The following is a 26,694-nucleotide window of genomic DNA, read 5'->3' on the forward strand; positions in this document are numbered from 1 at the left end:
TGTGTGTCAACATAAATTTGACTATGGCTAATTCTCAAAATAACAACATCATTTGGTAATGCTGCCTTGTGTGCTCTTTAATCCTGTAAAGTGTGAATTTAAGTGATCGGTGTACTTTAAATAGCACATCACTTTTCTCGGGTGTTGTGCTTCCCCTGGGCCTGACTTGTGAGGGTTAAATCATACATGTCACTTTGCCATGTCATGTGCTGGATAGGTGAAGCACGGTTCCTGTAAGCAATAAGTGTTGAATTTGATGATGTAAGTAATTGTTGGTTTCCTTCTGAGGATCATTCCATTGTGTGGCACTCATACACGTGTGCCTGTGGTGTGGGCTTGTCCTAGATGTGTCACAGGACTGAGCTGCTAAGCGGAGGATCTTGTGAGTTTGTTACTGGGCGCTCGTACAAAAAGGTTTCATCTGTCACGTAATCCGTGTGCTGTGGGCTGTTTATCTGGCACCCAGGCTGGCTCTCTCCTCTCTGTTCTGTCTGATTAGGTTGTGAGGACACTTCTCAGTTTCATCCTGGCTAACGAGTGCAGTTCACTTCTTCTAACAGGTTCCTGGGTGGAGCTTCAAATGAACAGCAACGGGAATAATGTAGACAGCAACAGGAATGGAGGCCTGGAACATGTGCCATCCTCCTCCTCTATCCACAATGGAGACATGGAGAAGATCCTCCTGGATGCCCAGCATGAGTCCGGACAGAGCAGTTCTCGAAGCAGCTCACAGTGTGAAAGGTGAGACTTTGTGAAGAACTTTACTTATGTTATTAAAGGGCTCCTGTATCCTGTAGCAAAGTTTCCTTTAGAGGAACATTGTACTGTAGACTGTCATTGCTGATCTCTTCTTGTCACTAGTTGCCTGGCTGTCATTCTAATCCAGCAGCTATAATGCCAAAGTTTGCCTTTACACTGATGGGAAATTTGGCTATTTTGGCAGGGACCTGATGAATTTCAATTGGTGTGTGTCCATTTCTACTTCTATTGAAGGGGCATGCTGGAGAACTTTTCTGGATCAGTGGCTGCAACCACTGATCAGTGTATTCTGACAGCAATGGGTCCCGCTGTCAGAATACAAAGTCCCGGCTGGGGTGATTTCTCCATCCACTTATTTTTTATTTATTTTTTCTCTCCCTTAGGGGGTATTGTTGGATTTTTCTCTCATACACAAGCTGCGTATGGTTAGGTTTACTTTAAAGTGTTAGTTCACCCTTACAGAAAAAATGTAAAGGTGAACTAACACCGTACACCCTCCTGATCTCCACTAGGTCTCCGCTGTACTTACCTCTGGTGAGTTAGCCATATATGGCTTGATTGTTATTTATTTAGCCTAGGATTCCCTCATCCCTCAAACAGTGTGAACAGTGGAATCTCCACTCACAGCCATGCCTGCCTGAATACAGTGGTACTACCGAACAATGACTTCATCTGTTAAGATGCAGTCGCTGTTTGGCTGAAAAATTTTAACCTGGCTGAATCCAATTTTTGAATCAACTTTTGTGAGTTGTCAGGTAGTGCTTGCAGGGCCACCCACATCCCTAATTTCAGCTGATCCAGTAGGAATCTGCTGAAATTCAAGCCATCTTTGGCCAGTCCAACCGGTTTGTGTGGGGAAACCTTAGAAGCCTTAGAAATGGTTGCTATATAAGTTCAGATAGTCAGTCATTGTGTAATGGGATTTTTCCTTTTGTCTATGAAGATTAATGACAAATTGGGCCAACCTGGCTGGTGATTGACCAGTGTGTGTCTGTCTTAAAGCATATCTAAATCCTAAAACAAAATGTTTGACCCTTCTTCCAGAAGAGCATTTGTGAGGTCAGGCACGGGCGTTGGATGAAAAGGCCTGGCTCGCAGCCTCTCCGCTTGAATTCATCCCAAATGTGTTGTATCGGAGGTCGGCACTCTGTGCAGGTCAGACAAGGTCCTCCACCCCAAGCCTGCTCATCCATTTCTTTATGGACCATGCTTTATGCACTGGTGTGCAGCCATGTTGTAATGGGCCATCCCCAAACTGTTCCCACAAAGTTGGGTGCATGAAATTGTCTAAAACGTCTTGGTATGCTGATCCCTTGACTGAAACTAAGGGGCCAAGCCCAACCCCTAAAAAAACAAACAAAACAAAAAAAAACCTACACCATAATCCCCCCCTCCACCATATGATTTGGACCAGTGCACAAAGCAAGGCACATAGACATGGATGAGGGAGTTTGGGGTGGAAATTAATAAAAGCTGAGCAATGTAGGCACCCCTGTCAATGTTAAATGTTGTTTTTTTCTCAACCCTCTAACTGCCTCTTTTGCTGGAGAAGCTTGGTCTGTTATAGGAAGTTAAAAAATAACAGACAAACTGGGCGGATCACCAGGTGAAAAAAAGATGATAAAATGCCTAAATAAAGAAACAAAATGTAACTGTCATTTTTTAGGGGTCGATAACCTGCCGTATAGCACATTTTTGCGTTTGGGTTTATTTACGTATCTCCCTTTGTGCTGGGAGCGTGCCACATGAAGCATTCCCAGCACCGAAACCTGGGTTACATTGAGAGCCCTGGGGCCCCATACTAGCGGTCAGGATCCGGAGCTCCCAATTCCATGTCACCTGATTGCTGTGATGGCCTCTGAACCACATGTCATTTTTAAAACTAAGAACACTGGGGAGCTAACAAAGTTGTAAATGTCAGTCTGGCCTATTTCATCCTGGTCATATGATATGTTTTGTGACTGATTAACTCTCTTGCTGCCAGTCTTTTTTTTTTTTTTTTTTTTTTGTACACATGGTAAAATGCACATTTTTAAAACCTAAAGATTACCTAAAAACACACACACACACACACACACACACACACACACACACACACACACACACACACACGTGTGTAACATAGGTTACATACCCTGGCAGAATTTGATTTCTTGGCCATTTTTCAGAGGTTATGAATGATAACACAAAAACATTTCTTTCACTCATTGTTATTGTTTGGCTGAAGCCATTTATTTTCAATCAACTGTATTTACTCCTTTTTAAATCATAATGGCAAAATACCTTGGTGATTTTGGCCTGATAACATGAACCTAAGTTGACACAAAGGGATTTGAATGGCTATTAAAGGTAACCATCCTTACTTGTGATCCGTTTACTTGTAATTACTTAGTGCGTGTGTATAAAAGGTCAATGCGTTTTTGGGCTCCTGACAGACCCTTGCATCTAGTGCTGCACTAATGTTTCTGGATTCTGAGTCATGGGGAAAGCAAAAGCATGGTCAAAGAATCTGTGGGAAAAGGTAGTTGAACTGTATAAAAGGAGAAAGGGATCTAAAAAGTTATCCAAGGAATAGGGGCAGCAAAGTGGTGTAGTGGGTAGCACTCTCACCTAGCTGGTTCGAATCCCAGCCACAACACTACCTGCCTGGAGTTTGCATGTTCTCCCTGTGCCTGCGTGGGTTTCCTCTAAGTACTCCGGTTTCCTCCCACACTCCAAAGACATGCAGGTAGGTTAATTGGCTTCTGTCCAAAATTGGCGCTAATATATGAATGGGGACCTTGGATTGTGGGCTCCTTGAGGGTAGGGACTGATGTGAGTGTGCAATGTACAAGGGTAGGAACAATTGTAGGCACTCACTCGGGTTGAACTGGATGGACTGGTGTCTTTATTCAACCTTACTAACTAGGTAACTATGAATTATGAATGCCGATCAGCAGTGTTCAAACTAATCAAGAAGTGGAAAATGAGGGGTTCTGTTGAAACCAAACCACGGTCAGGTAGACCAACTAAAATTTCAGCCACAACTGCCAGTAAAATTGTGCAAGATGTAAAGAAAAACCCACAAATAACTTCAGGTGAAATACAGGACTCTGAAAACATGTGGTGTGGCTATTTCAAGATTCACAATAAGGAGGCACTTAAAGAAAGATGGGCTACATGGTCGAGTCACTAGAAGAAAGCCATTACTACGCAAATGCCACAAAGTATCCTGCTTACAATCCGCCTAATGGCACAGAGACAATCCTCAAACCTTCTAGCATAAAGTAATTTGGAGTGATGAGACCAAAATTTAGCTTTTTGGCCACAACCATACCATACACTACATTTGGAGAGGAGTCAACAAGACCTATGATGAAAGGTACACCATTCCTACTGTGAAACACGGAGGTGGATCGCTGATGTTTTGGGGATGTGTGAGCTACAAAGGCACAGGAAATTGGTAAAAATTGATGGCAAGATAAATGCAGTATGTTTTCAAAAGATACTGGATGAATATTTGCATCCATCAGCCAGGAAGCTGCGCATGGGATGTACTTGGATATTCCAACATGATAATGATCTAAAACACAAGGCCAAGTCGACCTGTCATTGGCCACAGCAGAATAAAGTGACGGTTCTGGAGTGGCCATCTCAGTCTCCTGACCTCAATATCATTGAGCCACTCTGGGGAGATCTCCAACGTGCCGTTCATGCAGCACAAGAATTTACAGGAACTGGAGGCCTTTTGCCAAGGGGAATGGGCAGCTTTACCATCTGAGAAGATGAAGAGCATCATCCAAAAATACCACAAAAGACTTAAAGCTGTCATTGAAGTTAAAGGGGGCAATACACAGTATTAAGAACGGGGTATGTAAACTTTTGATCAGGGTCATTTGGGTAGTTTCTGTTGTGATTATGATTTAAAAAGAGTAAACACAGTTGATTGATAATAAATGGCTTCAGCAAAACACTAACCATGAGTGAAAGAAAAGTTTTTGTGTTATCATTCATATTCTCTGAAAAGTGGCCAAGATATCATAAATTTTGCCAGGGTATGTACACTTATGAGCACAACTGTATATTTTCTCAAAATGGAGGCCCGAAAGAATGTCACATGATAATTGTGCTACTTTTTACCAAAACGATATTTTCAGTAAAAAATACATTTGAATGAATTTTTGTGCACACAACACAATAAAATCAAAACTTTTATGAGAAATTTACGCTCATGGCTGCTATTACTTACATACCACTGCTGCAACCAATATATTAGTTATGTTTGTGTGTGACAGTAAAAGGGTTAAAGGCAGAATCCACCAAAAAAACAGCATTTCTGTTATAAATGGTGGTGGGCTGTATTTTTCACTAGAAAGCCCTAGTGCAGGGATATGCAATTAACGGACCTCCAGCTGTTGCAAAACTACAAGTCCCATCACGCCTCTGCCTCTGGGTGTCATGCTTGTGGCTGTCAGAGTCTTGCTATGCCTCATGGGACTCGTAGTTCTGCAACAGCTGGAGGTCCGCTAATTGCATATCCCTGACGTAGTGGTTAAGCGTCCCAGGTTTCTTTACAGCTTATTTATAACGTTATCCACTTGCTGACCCTCCTCAGTACATATACTGCGTCGGGTCGGCATGTGCAGGCACAATCATGTACATGTATGTCATTGTGCCTGCTCCAGTTTCCTGCGTCTGGTTCGTCACAGCAGATTGCGGATCCCGGTACTCGGGCCTGGTGATCATAATGTCAACAAAGCTGTTATGAATGAATTCATAACAGCTGTGTTTCCTATACTGTGATTGGCCCACCACTATCACATGGTATCTGGCCCAATCACAGCACTCTGTACCATGTGATTAGTTGTAGCCAATCACAGATCACTAGTGATACCACCTTTTTATGAATGGTTAACCCAATGATCTTCATTGTAACAGCAAAGTGTAAAATAAATCCCTAATCACCCCCTCAGAGTAGTACAGAGTTACTATGGTGACACTGAACTACTCTGATTAAAGTATGTAAAAAAAATGAAAGGGAAAAAAGTGTGTGTGGTGTGGTGTGTTTTTTTTTTTTTTTTATTTTTTTTTTTTCTCTTTTCTTTTTTTTTTTTTGAGGACATAAACTTCCTCCGCTGATATTTACCTATAGATAAGCCTACAATGAGGCTTTATAGGTAGTGTAAATATCTCCTAAATGTATACCATTTTTAGGAGATATTTACTGTAGATGGAGCCAGTGACATCAATGGTGCATGCACTCTGAAGGAACGGCCACCGGTGCCAGTGGCCAGTTAAAGTAGCGCAGTGCTGAATAGCAAAAATGGCCTGGTCATGAAGGGGGTAAAACCTTCTGGAGCTGAGGTGATTAAAGGAAACCCATATTTAGAAACCTATGGTGGCTGCAGTTGCTGATCACCTCCTGAAAATGCTACTGCTGCACGATACAGACTTTGTGAACTTATCAGACTTGTATACTGTATATACTAAGCTATATTTACTTGAATAATGCCCTATATCATTACATAGCATTTTTGATGGCAATTATGGGATTTTATGTACTTGCTCTGATGAAATACAGAATTCATCATGCCAGAATGGCCACCTTCTTCTTTTTTTTTTTTGTCATCAGGAGGTGGTTGACCCTTCCTGGTTCTTGGGACGGGCCTTGTAAAGACGCACTGCCTGGACTGCACTGTGCTGTATAACATGATTTAGGGGAACAGGATTTTATTTTTATTTTTTTTTAATTTATTTTTTTGGGTTAACAAACACTTTGACATGTTTGTTCTTTAGCACTGATATTGCAAACAGGAAAGCTGACTTTGTATACAAAAATGTCCTGTATTCCTCAGGATAACATAGGCACATTATAGCTATTGTATACATTACAGAGACCCCCTCTAAATTGCTCTGGTAGGGGGATGGAACTGGGAGCTCAGACTCGGACATTATTCCTGGTCTCTACTAATAGATCAGTTTTCATATGAACTTCATTTCCCCAGTAATCCAAGGGCCTAGAAGCTATCGGTGCTCTATTCCTAGATTGGCGGTTTCTTCCTGCAGAAAGAGCTGGAGAGGAAGAGATGAGTATATTTGTGTCCTCTTGTGTCAGAAAATGGGTTACAGGAAAGATAAGACTGGACAACCGGCAGAGGATGAGTGTATATGACAAGGGTGGCTGGTAGGGTAGGAGTTAAGCAGCTACTATCCGATAAATATACCAACAAGTACAGAATTTTTCATTAAAACAGACATCCTAATAGGGTAGTTGTCTCTTTGCTATGTAAATCCTAAATGTTGCATAGTGTCATTATCTGGACAAGGGTGCTTTAAAGTGATTCTACAGGAAAGTTGTTGTTTGTTTTTAAAAAAAAAAATAAAAAAAAATGTTCTACTTCCCTGATCTCTGCAAAAGACACTGGCGCTCCTGGCCTTTATCCCTTCTGACTATGAGGGCACTCGAGCAGGCTCGCTCCCAAGCCGAGTTCTGTGTCTATTCATACACTGAGCATGGCTTGGCCTCGCCCCTGTGCTTTCTCCTCATTGGCTCATTGTCTGTGATTGACAGCAGCAGAAGCCAATGGTTCTTGCTGCTGTGTGAACCAATGAGGAGAGAGAGACCCAGGAGAGATGATGGTCTCATTAACATCGCTGGATTGAGATGGAGCCCAGGTAAGTATTGGGGGGGGGGGGGGTGTCCCCAGAATAGTAGTAGATCAGAATGTTTCCAATGGGACGCTAGTTCTGGTGACCTGTGGGTCCCCAGGGGATTCCCGTAATTTGCAGGGATTTCCTTATACTTCCTGTTTTGGCTCTGTGACAGGAAGTGAAGGGAATTCTTCCTATTGGGACACAGATGGGAAAGATATAAACCGTTTTATAAACATCCCATACTCTATCCAAAATTTAAAAAAAGGTTTGCCTATAGTTCTACTTTAATTCCAGTGTTTCATGCCTCCGTGTTTCATGGTCGGACCTAATTGATTATTATTCTCCAGCGTCTTTCTGTCATTGTTTGTGTCTATTTTTCAGGCAGGCAATTAATCAGTTTTTTTGTTTGAACTTTGTCATGCAGCCCCTCACCTGAAGAAGGACAAATCACCTTTGATGTCGAGATGCACACAAGTAAAGACAGCTTCCAGGTATTTGTCTTTCATAAAACTCACAGAACGATGTAAACACAGCAACACATGTCACTGAGAAGCAAGATCTAAATCTAGGTCTGAGCACAGGATGTACTCGCTCGTCATTGTCATCACTCTCCTAATTAGTAATATATATATAGAAGTGTAGAGTCTGGCGGGGCAACCAAGGTTTATGTCTATACTTGTGTTTGACAGCCCTTGCCAAGCAGATTTAAGTACACTACTTTATGGTGGCCATAGAGATTACATGACAACCCACTGATCTGTATGGGCCACCTGCCAACAGTGCCGGCTATGGTTCATATGGTGGTATAACTGCCTTACAGGTTAAAGAAACTTGAATTATTGCAATATTTTTAATTGGTAAGTCAGCGTTGGATATGTTGGCAGTTCACCCCTCTTCGTAGTCCTTTTATCTATCATACGCCGCGATACGCCAACCATTTTATGCAGCTCTTTACATACACTCACTGGCCACTTTATTAGGTACACCTGGTTAGTACCGGGTTGGACCCCATTTTTGTCTTCAGAACTGCCATAATTCTTCTTGGCATAGATTCAACGAGGTGTTGGAAACATTCCTCAGAGATTTTGGTCCATGGTGACATGATAGCATCACGCAGTTCCTGTAGATTTGTTGACTGCACATCCATGATGCACATCTCCTGTTCCACCACATCCCCAAAGGTGCTCTATTGGATTGAGATCTGGTGACTGTGGAGATCATTGGAGTACAGTGACCTCATTGTCATGTTCAAGAAACCAGTGGTGCGATTATTTGAGCTTTGTGACATGGTGCATTATCCTGCTGGAAGGAGCCATCAGAAGATGGGTACACTGTAGACATAAAAGGATGGACATGGTCAGCAACAATACTCAGGTAGGCCGTGGCATTTAAATGATGCACACTTGGTACTAAGGGGCCCAAAGTGTGCCAAGAAAATAACACGATTACACCACCACCACCATCCTGAACTGTTGATACAAGGCAGGATGGATCCATGCTTTTATGTTTATGCCAAATTCTGACCCTACCATCTGAATGTCACAGCTGAAATCAACTCATCAGACCAGGCAACGGTTTTCCAACCTTCAACCTTGTTCAATTTTGGTGAGCCTGTGCAAACTGTAGCCTCAGTTTTCTGTCCTTAACTGGCAGGAGTGGCACGAGGTGTCTTCTGCTGCTGTAGCCCATCTGCTTCAAGGTTTGATGTTGGTATTCTGCATAACTTGGCTGTAATGAGTGGTTATTTAAGTTACTGTTGCCTTTCTATAATCTCAAACCAGTCTGCCCATTCTCCTCTGACATTAACAAGGCATTTTTCTCCACACAACTGCCACTCACTGGATATTCTCTTTTTCTGACCATTCTCTGTAAATCCTAGAGATGGTTGTGTGTGAAAAGCCCAGTAGATCAGCAGTTTTTGAAATATAAATGCCACTTTCAAAGTCGCTTAAATCCCCATTCTGATGCTCAGTTTCGACTTCAGCAAGTGATCTTCCCCCATGTCTAGATGCCTGATTGCATTAAGTTGCTAACATGTAATTGGCTGATTAGCAATTTGTGTTACCAAGCAAGTGAAAATGTGTACCTAATAAAGTGGCCGGTGAGTGTATAATACATTCACATCAGTCCCTGCCTTCAAGGCGCTTACAATCTAGGTCCCTAGCTCACATTCATATATACACATACTAGGGCCAATTTAGACAGGAGCTAATTAACCTACCAGCGTGTCTTTGGAGTGTGGGAGGAAACCAGAGTACACGGAGGAAACCCACACAGACACAGGGAGAAGATTTAAACTCCAGGCAGGTAGTGCCATGGTTGGGATTTGAACGGACGACCCTCGTGCTGCAAGTACTAACCACGTAGCCACTGTGCTACCTAGATGTGTATGATGACCCCATATGAACATTCTTGTTTAGATTTATCCTGGTCTGTGGGCAGCAAGATCACATCTGCACCACCCCAGCCTGTAGTTTCTTGGGCAAGTGTAATGGTCTTTAGAACGACAGGCTTGTTTAACTCCTTCCCACCTGCCCTGTAGCCAAATGACAGCTACTTGCTGGGAGGGCGTCTTTATTTATTTTTTTAATTTTTTTTTTCAAAATTTTCTAACTTTTTGTTTAACCACTTCAGCCCCGGACCATTTTGCTGGCTTAAGACCAGACCACTTTTTGCGATTCGGCACTGCATCGATTTAACTGACACTTACGCGGACGTGCGATGTGGCTCCCAAACATAATGAGGTCCCTTTTTCCCCACAAATAGAGCTTTCTTTTGGTGATATTTGATCACCCCTGCGGCTTTTATTTTTTGCGCTATAAACAAAAAATAGAGCGACAATTTAGAAAAAAACACATTATTTTTTACTTTTTGCTATAATAAATACCCCCCAAAAATATATAAAAAAAACATTTTTTTTTCTTCAGCTTAGGCCGATACGTATTCTACATATTTTTGGTAAAAAAGGTTGGTTTGCGCGAAATGTGTTTACAAAATAGGGGATAGTTTTATGGCATTTTTATTAATGACTTTTTTTTTTACTAGTAATGGCAGTGATCAGCGATTTTTTTTTTTATTTTTTTATTTTTTTTTTTTTTTTATTTTTTTTTTTGTGACTGCAACATTATGGCGGACACATCGGATATTTTTGGGACCATTGTCATTTATACAGCAATCCGTGCTATACAAATGCACTGATTCCTGTGTAAATGACACTGGCAGTGAAAGGGTTAATCAGGAGGTGGCAGTGTAGGGGTTAAGTGTGTCTTAGGGGCGTGTTACTATCCGTGGGGGGCTGGGCTGTGTGTTAATGAACACTGATCTCTGCTCCAATCACTTGGAGCAGAGATCAGTGTCACTTGTTGCTAGGCAGAACGGGGAGATGCTGTTTACATCGTCATCTCCCCGTGAGACGATCGCGGGTATCCCCGCGGTGATCGAGTCCGCGGCACCCGCGACCAGACCCACGGAGGTCCCGACCAGCAAATGCGGCAGCGCGCACGTGATGGCAGGGCGGCAAATACAAATGGACGTACCTGTACGCCAGTTTGCCTGCCTGTGCCATTCTGCCGACGTACATCGTCGTGCGCTGGTCGGGAAGTGGTTAAGAAAAATTAAACTGTAATTTAAATACCACCAAAAAAAAAGCTCTATTCGTTTGAAAAAAATTATAAAATTTTAATTTGGGTATGTTGCATGACTGTGCAATTGTCAAAGTGTGACAGCGCTGAAAGCTGTAAATTGGCCTGGGCAGGAAGGGGGTAAAAGTGCCCAGTAGGCAAGTGGTTAATATGTGCACAGTGAGTATCTTGCACAAAGTGCTGTAACCCAATGCTTACTGATATAATTTGTCTGTGAGAGATGAATTCTGATTGGTTGAAAGGCATTTTCTTTATTTTACTCATGTTATATGCAATAGCATATCTTGTAGTTCACAAGCCAGTCACATCAGTCCCTCCATTGCCAAAAAGCTTATGGTGTATTTTTCCTACTAGTCACACGCAATCTGTAGTGAATTATGGGTGGAAGCCAATATGTTGTTGGAATGTGAAAGGAAACAATTGGCTCCTTTGTTGGAGTTAAACCCAGTCCTCCTGTGTTGCAGCGTACTAGTGCTAACCTAGCCCATGGGACACTTGCTTGTTGCCTTATGGATTTATCTGGATCGTGTTTGCGTATCAGGCTCAGGTTTGCGTCCAGAAATGAACTCCATAATTAACCACTTCAGGACCGCCGTATTGCCAATGTACCTCAGCACAATGGCACAGGCAGGCACAATCACGTAGATGTACGTGATTGCCTTCCAGCGGGTGGGGGTCCGATCGGGCCCCCTCCCGTTGGATACGACGGTCCGGTTCGCTCCAGGAGCGCTCCGTGATGAGGGGATGGCCGTTGGTTTTCGGCCACCCCTTCTGGATCGCTCCTGGCCAATGAGAAGCTTCCTCCCACTGTGTATTGTTTACACAGGAAGGAGGAAGTGATGTCATTCTCCTCGGGGCGGTCTTTTTGACCGGACTACGAGGAGAAGACTAATAGTAAGTGTGCACCAACACTACACTGACATGTAGGTACACACAGGCACACAAGCCCCCCCTCCCCCCCCAGTCACAGTGTCACTGATTGCATTGATCATTTCTTTACTGATCAATGCATTCAGTGTCAGTTGTGACAGTAAAAACTGTCAGGACAGTTAGTGTTAGGTCCAGGGTAGCCCCCTATCACCCCCCAATAAAGATTTAACCCCCTGATTGCCCCTAGAGTTAACCCTTTCATCCCCTTTTGCCAGTGTCACTAAGCGATCATTTTTCTGATCGCTGCATGTGTCGCTAGGTAGCTAGTTATTTTTTTAGGTTCACCGCCAGGTTTTTATAGCGCTAGGTACCCCGATATACTACCCAATAATGGTTTTAACCCCCTGATTGCCACTAGTTAACCCTTTCACCCCCTTTTGCCAGTGTCACTAAGCGATCATTTTTCTGATCGCTGCATCAGTGTCGCTAGTGTCGCTAGGTAGCTAGTTATTTTTTTAGATTCACCGCCAGGTTTTTATAGCGCTAGGTACCCCGATATACTACCCAATAATGGTTTTAACCCCCTGATTGCTGCTAGTTAACCCTTTCACCCCCTTTCACCAGCGATCACAGTATAAGTGTCACTGGTGACGCTGGTTAGCCAGTTAGTTATTTAGGTTCCCCGTCAGGTTTTTATATAGCGCCAGGGACCCCCATATACTACCTAATAAAAATTTGAACCCCCTGATTGCCCCTAGTTAACCCTTTCACCACTGATCACCGTATAAGTGTTACGGGTGACTCTGGTTAGTTTGTTTTTTATAGCATCAGGGCACCCACCATTTATTACCCAATAAAGGTTTAACCCCCTGATCACCCGGCGGGTGATATCAATTAGGTTTTAGGGTCAGGGTCTGCGTCGCCCCAGGCAGCGCTAGGTTAGTGCCAGTACCGCTAACACCCACACGCAAAGCATACACCTCCCGTAGTGCTATAGAATCTGTACAGATCAATATCTGATCTGATCAGATCTATACTAGCGTCCCCAGCAGTTTAGGGTTCCAAAAAAACGCATCGTTAGCGGGATCAGCCCAGATACCTGCTAGCACCTGCGTTTTGCCCCTCTGCCCAGCCCACCCAAGTGCAGTATCGATCGATCACTGTCACTTACAAAACACTAAACACATAACTGCAGCGATCGCAGAGTCAGGCCTGATCCCTGCCATCGCTAACAGGTTTTTTGGTAGCATTTTATATTTAAATCCGGAAGGCAGTGCTTGGTTTTCGGGGTCCCGTACGTGGCTAGGCTCCCAAAAAGTCCCCCACATGTGGTATCCCCGTACTCGGGAGAAGCAGCAGAATTTATTTTGGGGTGTAATTTGACTTCTGCCCATAGCATGTGTGAGCAATATATCATTTAGTGACAACTTTGTGCAAAAAAAAAAAAAGTTTGTAATATTCCCGCAACTTGTGGCAAAATATAAAATATTCCATGGACTCAACATGCCTCTCAGTAAATAGCTTGGGGTGTCTACTTTCCAAAATGGGGTCATTTTGGGGGGTTTTGTGCTATTTTGGCATTTTATGGCCTTCGAAACTGTGATAGGTAGTGAGGAGTTAAATCAAAAATTTGCACCCTTAGAAATCCTGAAGGTGGTGATTGGTTTTCGGGGTGCCGTGCGCGACTAGACTCCCAAAAAGTCCCACACATGTGGTATCCCCATACTCGGGAGAAGTAGCGGAATATATTTTGGGGTGCAATTCCACATATAACCATGGCATGTGTGAGCAATATATCATTTAGTGACAACTTTTTTGTAAAAAAAAATGTTTTTTTTTTTTTGTCATTATTCAATCCCTTAGGACAAAAAAAATAAATATTCAATGGGCTCAACATACCCATCAGCAATTTCCTTGGGGTGTCTACTTTCCAAAATGGGGTCATTTGGGGGGGATTTGTACTGCCCTGCCATTTTAGCACCTCAAGAAATGAGATAGGCAGTCATAAATTAAAAGCTGTGTAAATTCCAGAAAATGTACTCTAGTTTGTAGACGCTATAACTTTTGCGCAAACCAAAAAATATACGCTTATTGACATTTTTTTTACTAAAGACATGTGGCTGAATAAATTTTGCCCTCAATGTATGACTAAAATTTAGTTTATTCGATTTTTCTTATAACAAAAAGAAGAAAATATCTTTTTTTTTTTTCAAAATTTTCGCTCTTTTTCCATTTATATCGCAAAAAAAAAAAATCGCAGAGGCAATCAAATACCATCAAAAGAAAGCTCTTTTGTGGGAAGAAAAGGACGCAAATTTCGTTTGGGTGCAATATTGCATGACCGCGCAATTACCAGTTAAAGCAGCGCAGTGCGAAATTGGAAAAAGACCTCTGGTCCTTAAGGTGTTTATTGGTCCGGGGCTGAAGTGGTTAATAAAGCTCTGCTGCGCAGTACAGTTTGGTGTTGCTGAAGAAGAATTACAGGAGGCTGAGCTATTTATGAAATGTTTACTGGGTCAGGTCCTGGGTGGTGTTGCTCCCTTGCTTTACTTTGCAGCAGGACTGTAATGTGTTGCAATTCTCTGAAAGCAGTTTTCATAAGCTGGCCCTTTAATACCTGAAGGCAGTTATTTTTGTCTGCTATGACATCAATGCTCACTGAGCTGGACGATTATATGTATCTAGTTTGTAGGTTTTCACAAGCGAACAGGAACAGTGGTGTTTGTTATGTATGTACTGAGGCTCTTTAGTTTATGGCTAAAATTACCTTATGCATTCCTTAACCACTTTCGGACCGGCTCACAACGATGTACATTGGCACTTTGAAGAGGGATATCATTGTTATGGCAGCAGCTAGCTACTGTAACCCCAGTATCCCCTTCTTCAGTGAACAGTCCGGTTTCAGGTAAAAGTGGTCTCAGCGGCGGATTCACTGCAAGATCACTTGGCGGCGGGACAGGGTCATGTCTCTGTCCCCCCCCCCCAGGCTCAGGTGTCCTCTGCCCCTTACCGGAGGCGATCGCGTCGTTCTCCCTGTTAGGTATGGAGATGAGTGAGGGGATCAGACTTTTCAGAAAATGTAAATTCCCTAGCAGAGCACACATCGTAGCCCTTTCCTCTTTTGGGTGTGTCTAATTTTAATGTGTGCACTGACCCAGCTCCTCCCTACACCTCTCTATATAACTTTTTTTTTTGTAGCTGCCAGGGAGAAGTAAAGGGTAATACTATAGAATTTCACTTGAATATGAGTGACCGCTTTAAAAACTTGTACACACGATCAGATTCTGGGCCGAATTTTCGTCCGTTTTATTGTTGCATGCTAGTCTCATATCGAAAGTGAAGAGGTTACTAAACATACAAAAATTCTCGTACGACAGATTACAACTTCAGAAGTGATGTGATGTGTTGTTTTATATGTATTCTTTTGTTTCCAAGCATGAGCAGTTTTGCTCTTACGATTTTTTTTGCGGACGAAAACTGTACCAATTAAATGAAATTGGACGTTGTGTTCAGGTACGGTTTTAAAATTTTAATGTTTGCACAGCTTTTGTCGTCTGAAAATTCGAAATTGGCTGTCGAAAGCACCATCCTAACGATCTGAAAATCAGCAGATCGTTCATCGGACAAAATTTAACTTCCACATTTTTTTTTTTTTTTTATCACTTGTACGGGCCTTTAGTCTACTGGGCTACTGACATCGCATCCAAGATGACTGCTCTCAGCAGCAGTGTATATAAGGGAGGCTTTTACTAGTAAATTACATCCATAAAATGTTACATGCACACATAATCTTTGGGAAAATTTGTTTTGTTGTGGAATTGGAGATCTTTCTAAAGTCATAGACGCCAAACGGGCCTTTAAGGATGCTAAGGAATAATGCATTTGAAACCAACCAATATACTAAAATCTATGTTTTTCTTTATACAATAAATAATCAGATTAAATGTGATAAAAAGATTTACTACACAAAATAGGAAAAACAGAGACATTGTAAATAAACATCCATCCCTGTATCTCTTTCTCTAAATTACCACCATACTTTCTCAGATATCTAAAGCCTTTAAGAGGCTCATTTACATGAAGCTCCATGGTGGCGTGGGATCAGCATTCTCTCGATTGTCTTACTTCCTCAGAAGGGCAAGGGATGGTTAATCTCTAATAAGAAAATCGGGCGAACATTTTCGTACGAGAAACAATCAATTCTGACCTTCCGAATGAAAATTTTCAAAGGCACAAGCTGCAAAATTTCTTGTACATGAACAGAACTCCTTTTATGTTTTAATGTGTACTGTTTTCATACAAGAAAAATCAGATACAAAAGACTGCTGATGATCGAACACCATAAACAATATAATCTACGTACAATGTTCCTATGTCAAAACAAAAAATGCCTTTTATTGTACGGGATTTTCCATCCAATCAGTAGCACCCTTAGGTTCGACCAGCTGCAAACAATTGAGGAAAACCAGACGACCGCGTGTCCAATTTACTTATGGTGTGTACCCTATTTAAGAGGATTTTTTCCTTCCCACCACACTCAAAATGAAATGAGAGTTTTTTTGCTGCAGTTGGCCTTTAACCTCTTGGCGCCGACAGAATGCTGTATGCGGCCTCTGGGCGGGTGAGCCTCAACTCCAAGTGACCGCATATATGTGGCCCAGTGTAAACAACTTGCCATGTTGGGAGCGCGCCTCCTTGCACGCTTCTAGCACAGTAGGTGGTGGGGATCAGTAAGCATAGATATGGGTAGGCCCTGACAGCACAGCTCTCATTGACTCTTCGTTATAAAGCAGGGAAGACACCGACAACAAATTATTGTATCCGATTTATAAGATCAACTAGAAACGCCTCTTGTTTTGATGGATGGAAATGCTGAGTACTCTAGTTCAGTCCAGATTCAAGTATAAACCATATTAAAAATAATTAGGGCTAATGGATTTCAGCTCCTAATGCTTTTATAGACCAAGTTCAGAGACTGAGCGCAGGACCTGCCCTGTGAAACACAGTACAGTCACTTCCATAATACAGATGCGTAATTAAATTGGTGACTCCAAATATTTTCAAAGCCATTCTAATTATTGACCACTTTTACGCAGTAGTAGAACCTGCTCTGTGACACTTACTCAGCCCCAGGCTGCAATGAACCTTGTGTACTTCTTAATGCTAAATAGCATATTAACATATGCATCTTACAATCAGGTATGTGTGTGTATATAATATATATTACACCAATCAGACATAACATTATGACAACTGACAGGTTAACTGAATAACGTTGATTATCTTATTACAATGGCATCTGTAACTTGAGATATATTAGACAGAATGTAAACCTGTTGTTCCCTAAGTTGATGAGTTGAAAGCAGAAACAAATGGGAATCTGAGTTGATTTGTTGTGTAAGGGGCTGTGTGGGTGTTTTAAATTGTCATACAAATCTACAGTGGGGACGGAAAGTATTTAGACCCCTTTACATTTTTCACTCTTAAATGATTTTAGCAAATGGCTGCAATATAACTAAGTTAATTTTTTTTCCCCTAATTAATGTACACACAGCACCTCATATTGACAGAAAAACGAAGAATTGTTGACATTTTTGCAGCTTTATTAAAAAAGAAAAACTGAAATATCACATGGTCCTAAGTATTCAGACCCTTTGCTGTGACACTCATATATTTAACTCAGGTGCTGTCCATTTCTTCTGATCATCCTTGAGGCTGGGTTCACACTGAAGCGATGCGGGAACGCCGCAAAGCCGCGGCGTTTTCCCGCATCGCATGCCTCCCGCCGGCAGTTCACACTGCCCTATGCGGACTGCTGGGAGTGTCAGTGAAATGTTAATGACACCCCCAGATCAGTTTGCATATCGCAGTGCGATCTGCAAACTCGGACAGGAATCGGATCGCATGGTGTGAACACCCATGCGATCCGATTCTGCTGCGGACCAAAAAAAGGGTCCTGTGCGAGTTTGCGGCGGATGCGATGCGAATTCAGCCATACTATCTGTATGGCTGAACTCGCATCGCACAGAGATCGGATGTGATTTGCACTGCAGTGCGGTGCGAATCACATCCAGTTCTCGCTGCCGCAGCGGTGTGAACCCAGCCTGAGATGGTTCTACACCTTCATATGAGTCCAGCTGTGTTTGATTATACTGATTGGACTTGATTAGGAAAGCCACACACTTGTCTATATAAGACCTTACAGCTCACAGTGCATGTCAGAGCAAATGAGAAACGGGAGGTCAAAGGAACTGTGTGAAGAGCTCAGAGACAGAATTGTGGCAAGGCACAGATCTAGCCAAGGTTACAAAACAAATTCTGCTGCACTTAAGATTCCTAAGAGTACATTGGCCTCCATAATCCTTAAATGGAAGATGTTTGGGATGACCAGAACCCTTCCTAGAGCTGGCCGTCCATGGAAGAAAGTTGTAGAAAGTCAACCATCACTGCAGCCCTCCACCAGTCGGGACTTTATGGCAGAGTGGTCCGACGGAAGCCTCTCCTCAGTGCAAGGCACATGAAAGCCCACATGGAGTTTGCTAAAAAAAAAAAAAAAAAAAAACACCTGAAGGACTCCAAGATGGTGGACTCAGTCTGGCGCCCCTCTGTTTCCATTTCTCCAAGATGGTGATAAATAAGATTCTCTGGTCTGTTGAGACCAAGATAGAACTTTTTGGCCTTAATTCTAAGCAGTATGTGTGGAGAAAACCAGGCAATGCTCATCACCTGTCCAATACTGTCCCAACAGTGAAGCATGGTGGTGGCAGCATCATGCTGTGGGGGTGTTTTTCAGCTGCAGGGACAGGGCGACTGGTTGCAATCAAGGGAAAGATGAATGCTGCCAAGTAAAAGGATATCCTGGATGAAAACCTCCAGAGTGCTCAGGACCTCAGACTGCGCCAAAGGTTTACCTTCCATCAAGACAATGACCCTAAGCACACAGCTAAAATAACGAAGGTGTGGCTTCACAAAAACTCAGTGACTGTTCTTGAATGGCCCAGCCACAGCCCTGACTTAAACGCAATTGAGCATCTCTGGAGAGACCTAAAAATGGCTGTCCACCAACGTTTACCATCCAACCTGACAGAACTGGAGAGGATCTGTAAGGAGGAATGGCAGAGGATCCCCAAATCCAGTTGTGAAAAACATGTTTCATCTTTCCCAAAAAGACTCATGGCTGTATTAGATCAAAAGGGTCCTTCTAATAAATACTGAGCAAAAGGTCTGAGTACTTAGGACCATGTAATATTTCAGTTTTTCTTTTTTAATAAAGCTGCAAAAATGTCAACAATTCTGTGTTTTTCTGTCAATATGGGGTGCTGTGTGAACATTAATGAGGAAAAAAATGAACTTAAATTATTTTAGCAAATGGCTGCAATATAACAGAGTGAAAAATGTAAGTGGGTCTGAATACTTTCCGTCTACACTGTATATTTTAAATCAAATCTTTATTTTTTAGGCAATTACATGGTGTGGCAATCACGGGCTGTGTCACACCCCTCCAGCCTGTGTCTTAGAATAAGAGGGAGGCGAAGCCTACATTAATCTACATCTAATATCCCACCCCCATAGTGGGCATAGAGGGAGGGAGTGAGCTGTCATTTAGCACTGTGTATACGCCCACATGTGACTCACATGGGATGCTCAGATGTTATAGGGAGGAATTGTTTAGCATAGAAACTCACTGAAAACCCTGAGCATGTGCAGCTGCAAAATCCCTAGCTGAATTGGGGACTTGGACAGAAGGAGGAGATGGAGAACATGAAAAAATATTGTTTTTGCGAAATACAGAAAACAAATATCATAGTGACTATGAACTGCATGTAATACACCATTTATTATTAGGTTTTTTTTTTCATTTATTTTTTATATGTGGCTTTAGTGACAAACTTAACCACTTCTAGTCCAGGGCAATTCTGACATTCCTCTCCTACATGCAAAAAAACATCCTTTTTTTTTTTTTTGCTAGAAAACTCCCCCAAGTATCCCCCAAACATTAAATATAAGAGACCCTAGAGAGTAAAATGGTGGGCATTGCATATTTGTATGTGTCAGAATATTTGTGCAGCGGTTTTCCAAATGCAAATAAAAAAAAAAAAAAATACACTTTGAATTTTAACCACTTGCCGACCGCCTCACGCCGATGTACGTCGGCAGAATGGCACGGGCAGGCATAAGCACGTAGATGTACGTGATTTGCCTCCCGCGGGTCGGGGGCCCGATCGGGCCCCCGCCCGGTGCCTGCGGCGGTCGGTTTTCGTTCGGGAGCGATCCCGGACGAGGGGACGGCCATTCATTCATGGCCACCCCCTCGCGATCGCTCCCGACGAATGGAAATCCCCGGTGACATCACTTCCTCTCCTGTAATGTAAACACAGGAGAGGAAGTGATGTATTCTCTCCTCCGTGTCGGTATTTTTCGTTCCGACACGGAGGAGAGCGGATCAGTGAGTTGCACCAACACATCCCACACACAGTAGAACATGCCAGGCACACTCACACCCCCCCTTTACCCCCCGATCACCCCCCCAATTACCCCTGCCCCCCAGTCACAGTGACACCAATGTCATTTTTTTTTTTTTTTTTTTTTTTTTGCATTGGTGTCATTTGTGACTGTAATAACTGTTAGGGCAGTTAGGGTTAGCCCCCTTTAGTTCTAATGTACCCCCCTAACCCCCCCAATAAAGGTTTAACCCCGTGATCACCCCCCGTCGCCAGTGTCACTAAGGCTGGGTTCACATTGCAGCGGTTTATGAGAACGAATGTGATTCGCACCGCACTGCAGTGCAAATCACATCCGATCTCTGTGCGATTCGAGTTCAGCCATTCGCCGCACCCGCCGCACCCGCCACACCCGCCGCACCCGCCGCAAATTCGCACGGGACCCTTTTTTTGGCCCGCAGCAGAATCGGATCGCATGGGTGTTCACACCATGCGATCCGAGTTTGCAGATCGCACTGCGATATGCGAACTGATCTGGGGGTGTCAGTAACATTTCACTGACACTCCCAGCAGTTCGCATAGGGCAGTGTGAACTGCCGCCGGGAGGCATGCGATGCGGGAACCCGCCGCGGATTCGCGGCGTTTCCGCATCGCTCCAGTGTGAACCCAGCCTAATAAGCGATCATTTTTCTGATCGCCGTATTAGTGTCACAGGTGACGCTAGTTAGGCAGGTAGGTATTTAGGTTCGCCGCAGCTTTTTATAGCGCTAGGGACCCCCATATACTACCGCATAAAGCCCCCTGATTGCCCCCTAGTTAACCCTTTCACCAGTGATCACCATATAACTGTTACAGGTGACGCTGGTTGGTTAGTTATTTTTTTATAGTTTCAGGGCACCCGCCATTTATTACCTAATAAAGGTTTAACCCCCTGATCACCCGGCAGGTGTCATTTGTGACTAATAACTGTTAGGGCAGTTAGGGTTAGCCCCCTTTAGTTCTAAGGTACCCCCCTAACCCCCCCAATAAAGGTTTAACCCCGTGATCACCCCCCGTCGCCAGTGTCACTAAGGCTGGGTTCACATTGCAGCGGTTTATGAGAACGGATGTGATTCGCACCGCACTGCAGTGCAAATCACATCCGATCTCTGTGCGATTCGAGTTCAGCTATACAGATAGTATGGCTGAATTCGTGTCGCACCCGCCGCACCCGCCGCAAACTCGCACGGGACCCTTTTTTTGGTCCGCAGCAGAATCGGATCGCATGGGTGTTCACACCATGCGATCCAAGTTTGCAGATCGCACTGCGATATGCGAACTGATCTGGGGGTGTCATTAACATTTCACTGACACTCCCAGCAGTTCGCATAGGGCAGTGTGAACTGCCGCCGGGAGGCATGCGATGCGGGAACCCGCCGCGCATTCGTGGCGTTCCCGCATCGCTCCAGTGTGAACCCAGCCTAATAAGCGATCGTTTTTCTGATCGCTGTATTAGTGTCACAGGTGACGCTAGTTAGGCAGGTAGGTATTTAGGTTCGCCGCAGCTTTTTATAGCGCCAGGGACCCCCATATACTACCGCATAAAGCCCCCTGATTGCCCCCTAGTTAACCCTTTCACCAGTGATCACCATATAACTGTTACAGGTGACGCTGGTTGGTTAGTTATTTTTTTATAGTTTCAGGGCACCCGCCATTTATTACCTAGTCTCACTAGTGTACCCCTAAATTTAGGGGTGTCTACTTTCTAAAATGGGGTCATTTGGGGGGGGGGGTTTGTGCCATCTTGGCATTTTATGGCCTTCAAAACTGTAACGCCCTTAGAAAGCCTGAAGGCGGTGCTTGGTTTTTGGGGCCCCGTACGCGGCTAGGCTCCCAAAAAGTCCCACATATGTGGTATCCCCGTACTCAGGAGAAGCAGCAGAATTTATTTTGGGGTGTCATTTCACATATGCCCATGGCATGCGTGAGCAATATATCATTTAGTGACAACTTTGTGAAAAAAAAAAAAAGTTTGTAATTTTCCCGCAACTTGTGGCAAAATATAAAATATTCCATGGACTCAACATGCCTCTCAGCAAATAGCTTGGGGTGTCTACTTTCTAAAATGGGGTCATTTGTGGGGGTTTTGTGCCATCTTGGCATTTTATGGCCTTCAAAACTGTAATAGGTAGTGAGAAGTGAACTCAAAAAATTACGCCCTTAGAAAGCCTGAAGGCGGTGCTTGGTTTTCGGGGCCCCGTACGCGGCTAGGCTCCCAAAAAGTCCCACATATGTGGTATCCCCGTACTCAGGAGAAGCAGCAGAATTTATTTTGGGGTGTCATTTCACATATGCCCATGGCATGCATGAGCAATATATCATTTAGTGACAACTTTGTGAAAAAAAAAAAAAAAAAAAAAAAGTTTGTAATTTTCCCGCAACTTGTGGCAAAATATAAAATATTCCATGGACTCAACATGCCTCTCAGCAAATAGCTTGGGGTGTCTACTTTCTAAAATGGGGTCATTTGTGGGGGTTTTGTGCCATCTTGGCATTTTATGGCCTTCAAAACTGTAATAGGTAGTGAGGCGTGAAATCAAAAATTTACGCCCTTAGAAAGCCTGAAGGCGGTGCTTGGTTTTCGGGGCCCTGTACGCGGCTAGGCTCCCAAAAAGTCCCACATATGTGGTATCCCCGTACTCAGGAGAAGCAGCAGAATTTATTTTGGGGTGTCATTTCACATACGCCCATAGCATGTGTGAGCAATATATCATTTAGTGACAACTTTGTGTAAAAAAAAAAAAAAAAATTTTTTTTTTGTCATTATTCAATCGCTTGAGGCAAAAAAATAAAATATTCAATGGGCTCAACATGCCTCTTATCAATTTCCTTAGGGGGTCTACTTTCCAAAATGGGGTCATTTGGGGGGGTTTTGTACTGCCCTGTCATTTTAGCACCTCAAGAAATGAGATAGGCAGTCGTAAACTAAAAGCTGCGTAAATTCCAGAAAACGTACCTTAGTTTGTAGATGTGACAACTTTTGCGCAAACCAATAAATATACAATTATTGACTTTTTTTTTACCAAAGACATGTGGCTGAATACATTTTGTCCTAAATGTATGACTAAAATTGAGTTTATTGGATTTTTCTAATAACAAAAAGTAGAAAATATCATTTTTTTTCAAAATTTGCGGTCTTTTTACGTTTATATCGCAAAAAATAAAAATCGCAGAGGCAATCAAATACCATCAAAAGAAAGCTCTATTTGTGGGAAGAAAAGGACGCAAATTTTGTTTGGGTACAACATTGCATGACCGCGCAATTACCAGTTAAAGCAGCGCAGTGCCAAAGTGTAAAAAGACCTCTGGTCATTTACCAGCAAAATGGTCCGGTCTGAAAGTGGTTAATGCACAAACACAATATAATACCCAATTATTTGGTAAAATATAAAAGATGATGATATGTCAAGTAAACGGATCTCAAACATGTCATGCTTTAAAATTGCACCTTCCATGGAACAGAGCAAAATTACGTTACCTAAAAATCTCCATAGGCAATACTTTAAAAGCCTTTACAGGTTACCAGTTTAGAGTTACACAGGAGGTCTGATACCTCACAGCCAGGTAAGCAAAGAACCAAATGTGATGAAATGCTCATCGCGTCCGGTTTCTGACATCATGCAGTGAGAGGAACAACATCCATTCTTCTCACTGTGTGCCCAGAGCCAGATGCCACCGGTCGCATTCTTACTGTGCTCCCAGATCGCATGGCCTCGGACCCCCTCCACCACTCGTAACAGCTACGATTACTTTTACTACTTTGGGTGTCACCGGCCCTAAAAAATAAATAATATATCTAGAGCAGCCTTTCTCAACCTTTTCAACACAGAGGAACCCTTGAAATAGTTCTCCGATCTCGGGGAAACCCCTGCTAAAAATTAGAAGTCTACAACTCATGATACATTAGTGTGATGGTCACTGGGAAGAATTACCCCCTTACAGATGGCTAAAAAGATCAATGGTGTCAGTGGGAACTTATCTGAGAGACAGAAATTGCCCAATGCTGAAGGAACCCTGGAGTTCCACGGAACCCTGGTTGAGAATCACTGCTCTAGAGCATTGCTGCAGCTCGGACCTTTCCATCCGAGGATGTTTTTAAACAAGCAGCGCACAGGAAGTGGTTAAGGATCTGCTACTGTCAGCTTGGTGCCAGATACTGTGTACCCTCAGAGGTCCCCTTTATTACCCCTAGATGTTAACCCCTTCCCAGCCAGTGTCATTAGTACAGTGACAGTGTGTAATATTAGCACTGATCACTGTATAAATGTCTCTATTGATGTTAGTGTACCCCCCAGCCAGCATCCGCTAGTGTCAAATTGCCACCACACTATCACAGTCCCACTACAAGTTGCTGATCACCGCCATTATCAGCATAAAAAAATGAAATTAAAATTCCAGTATCTACACCAGACACTATAACTTTCATGCAAACCAAATTGCCTACTTACTGGGATATTATTTTTTCTAGCAAAGCCATGTAGCAGAATACATTGTTGTTTTTTTATGTATTTATTTTTAAACGTGTTGCATACGTTTTATAGCAGAACATTGAATATTTTTTAAAATTTTCGTTCTTTTTATTTATTTATTTTGTCACAAAAAATTAAACCCAGTGGTGATCAAATCCCACCAGAAGTCAAGTGGTTAATCTGATGTAAGGTCATTGCATTTTTCAGTTAGCAATCCCATTAGATTTATATTTTGATTTCTGGATTGCAGTAACAAAAGCATGATGAAATCCTCTTAGCTTGTTGCTCTAGTGTTTTTCTGTCCAGGACTAGAACACCTTTTCACAATGATTCAGCAACTAGAGCCTGTTTATTGTTTTCATGCATGGACAAGGAATGCAGATGGTTTCCCAAAAAGGTATTACAGCACAAATCTGAACCAATGTGATGTACACTAGCTGTGTCTATTCATTTCATCATGCAGCATTTATCTAAACATACCTTCTTCTTTTTTTTTTTTTTCACTAATTACACAACTAGAACATGTCCCAGAATTTTTTGTGTCCTTTTTAGCCATTTCCTGTAGCAAAATCAGCCTCTTATTACACCCTGTGACCGTACCAGGCTTGTAAAGCTCTTGCAGCTGTTCAGAGCTCAGTTGCTATTGATGTAGGCAGGTCTCCAGAACTACACCTCCCAAGAGCGGCCCCTGGGAGTCAAGGCAGCAGGATTGTTTTACAGTGAGAAAAACCAATGCATGCTTCTAGAGCAGGACGGAAAGGCGTAGGTGTTAGAATTTGGTAGTCTAGCAGGCAACAAAGCTGGCTGGGATTTCATTGCAGCAAAAGCACTATGTTGCAGGCTCAGACAGGAAGTTATTGGGACTAGATTTCTGGCAGATTAACAGGCATTTTCTGTAATTTGCAGCATTTTTACACAATAAAACGTGTTTGTGTGTGTGTGTGCTGCAGAGATTATTTTTTATTTTATTTTTTTTATCCATTTCACTCTGACATACACATTAAAGTGGTTGTAAACCCCTACCTATACCAAGTGACTAACCTCGGGTGATACACAGAGATGAAACAAATCCTCCTACATAAGTTGTACATGTTTATCTATTTTTAGCATTTTTTTTTTTCTGTGCATCTTTTTAAAACTTGGATATGAAAAGGATTTTTCAGCCTCACAAAGCAGGGGTTGGGGAGCTGCAGTTACACACTGCACAAGATTGCTGGGAGCTGATTGGGGGGAAGGGACAACTTCACACAGCACACATTGAGGTTCTCAATCATCAGCTGTGTGCTGGAGATCCCACCTATGTCACCTTTTTACCTCTTGGTGTCAGGAAAACTCATCAGAAGTGACTCATGCTGATAAGAGGAAATAGATAGAGATAAATTACATTTAGTGCTTTGGAAAGAGGCAAGCAAGCACTATAGGTAGAGCGAGCGGGCACTCCAAAATTAGGTGTACCGATGAGCTAATCCTCCACTGTGCAGCTATTTTATTTATAAAAAAAAAAGCTTCTTGGGGTCCCCGTGTTCAGTGGGTCGCAGTCCCAGGCAGTGTTAATTTCGTCACAAACGTTTTCGTCAAAGATTTCATCAGTGGCATTTTTACAGTGATGAAAATGAAACTAAGTCCCCTTTCACACTGGAGGCGTTTTTCATGCGCTTTAGCGCTAAAAATATCGCCTGGAAAAAAAGCCTCATCTGAAAACCAAATCATTACCAATGACTAAGCACACGTGAAACGCGTCTGCCCAGCATTCTGATTCTTGTAGTTTTGAGATATCCTAATAAAAAGGATTTTGATCTCCAGTGGTGTGCGGCCATTTCTTCTATTCACAGTATAGAGGCA

At 42.8% G+C, this 26,694-nt stretch overlaps 1 protein-coding gene across 2 annotated transcripts in view; it reads left to right on the forward strand.

Moving 5' to 3' along the window:
* Positions 1-26,694, forward strand: part of BNIP3L (BCL2 interacting protein 3 like) — a 117,370-nt gene that overhangs the window by 23,339 nt on the left and 67,337 nt on the right. For both annotated transcript variants that reach the window (XM_077469766.1, XM_077469767.1), the window contains exons 2-3: positions 561-741; positions 7,817-7,883. In XM_077469766.1, the coding sequence (XP_077325892.1) occupies positions 561-741; positions 7,817-7,883 (248 nt within the window). The remainder of the gene's footprint in view (positions 1-560; positions 742-7,816; positions 7,884-26,694) is intronic.

This window comes from Lithobates pipiens, unplaced genomic scaffold (assembly GCF_037356315.1).
Source record: "Lithobates pipiens isolate NorthernLeopardFrog02 unplaced genomic scaffold, aLitPip1_a1.2 Scaffold_8, whole genome shotgun sequence".
NCBI lineage: Eukaryota > Metazoa > Chordata > Amphibia > Anura > Ranidae > Lithobates > Lithobates pipiens.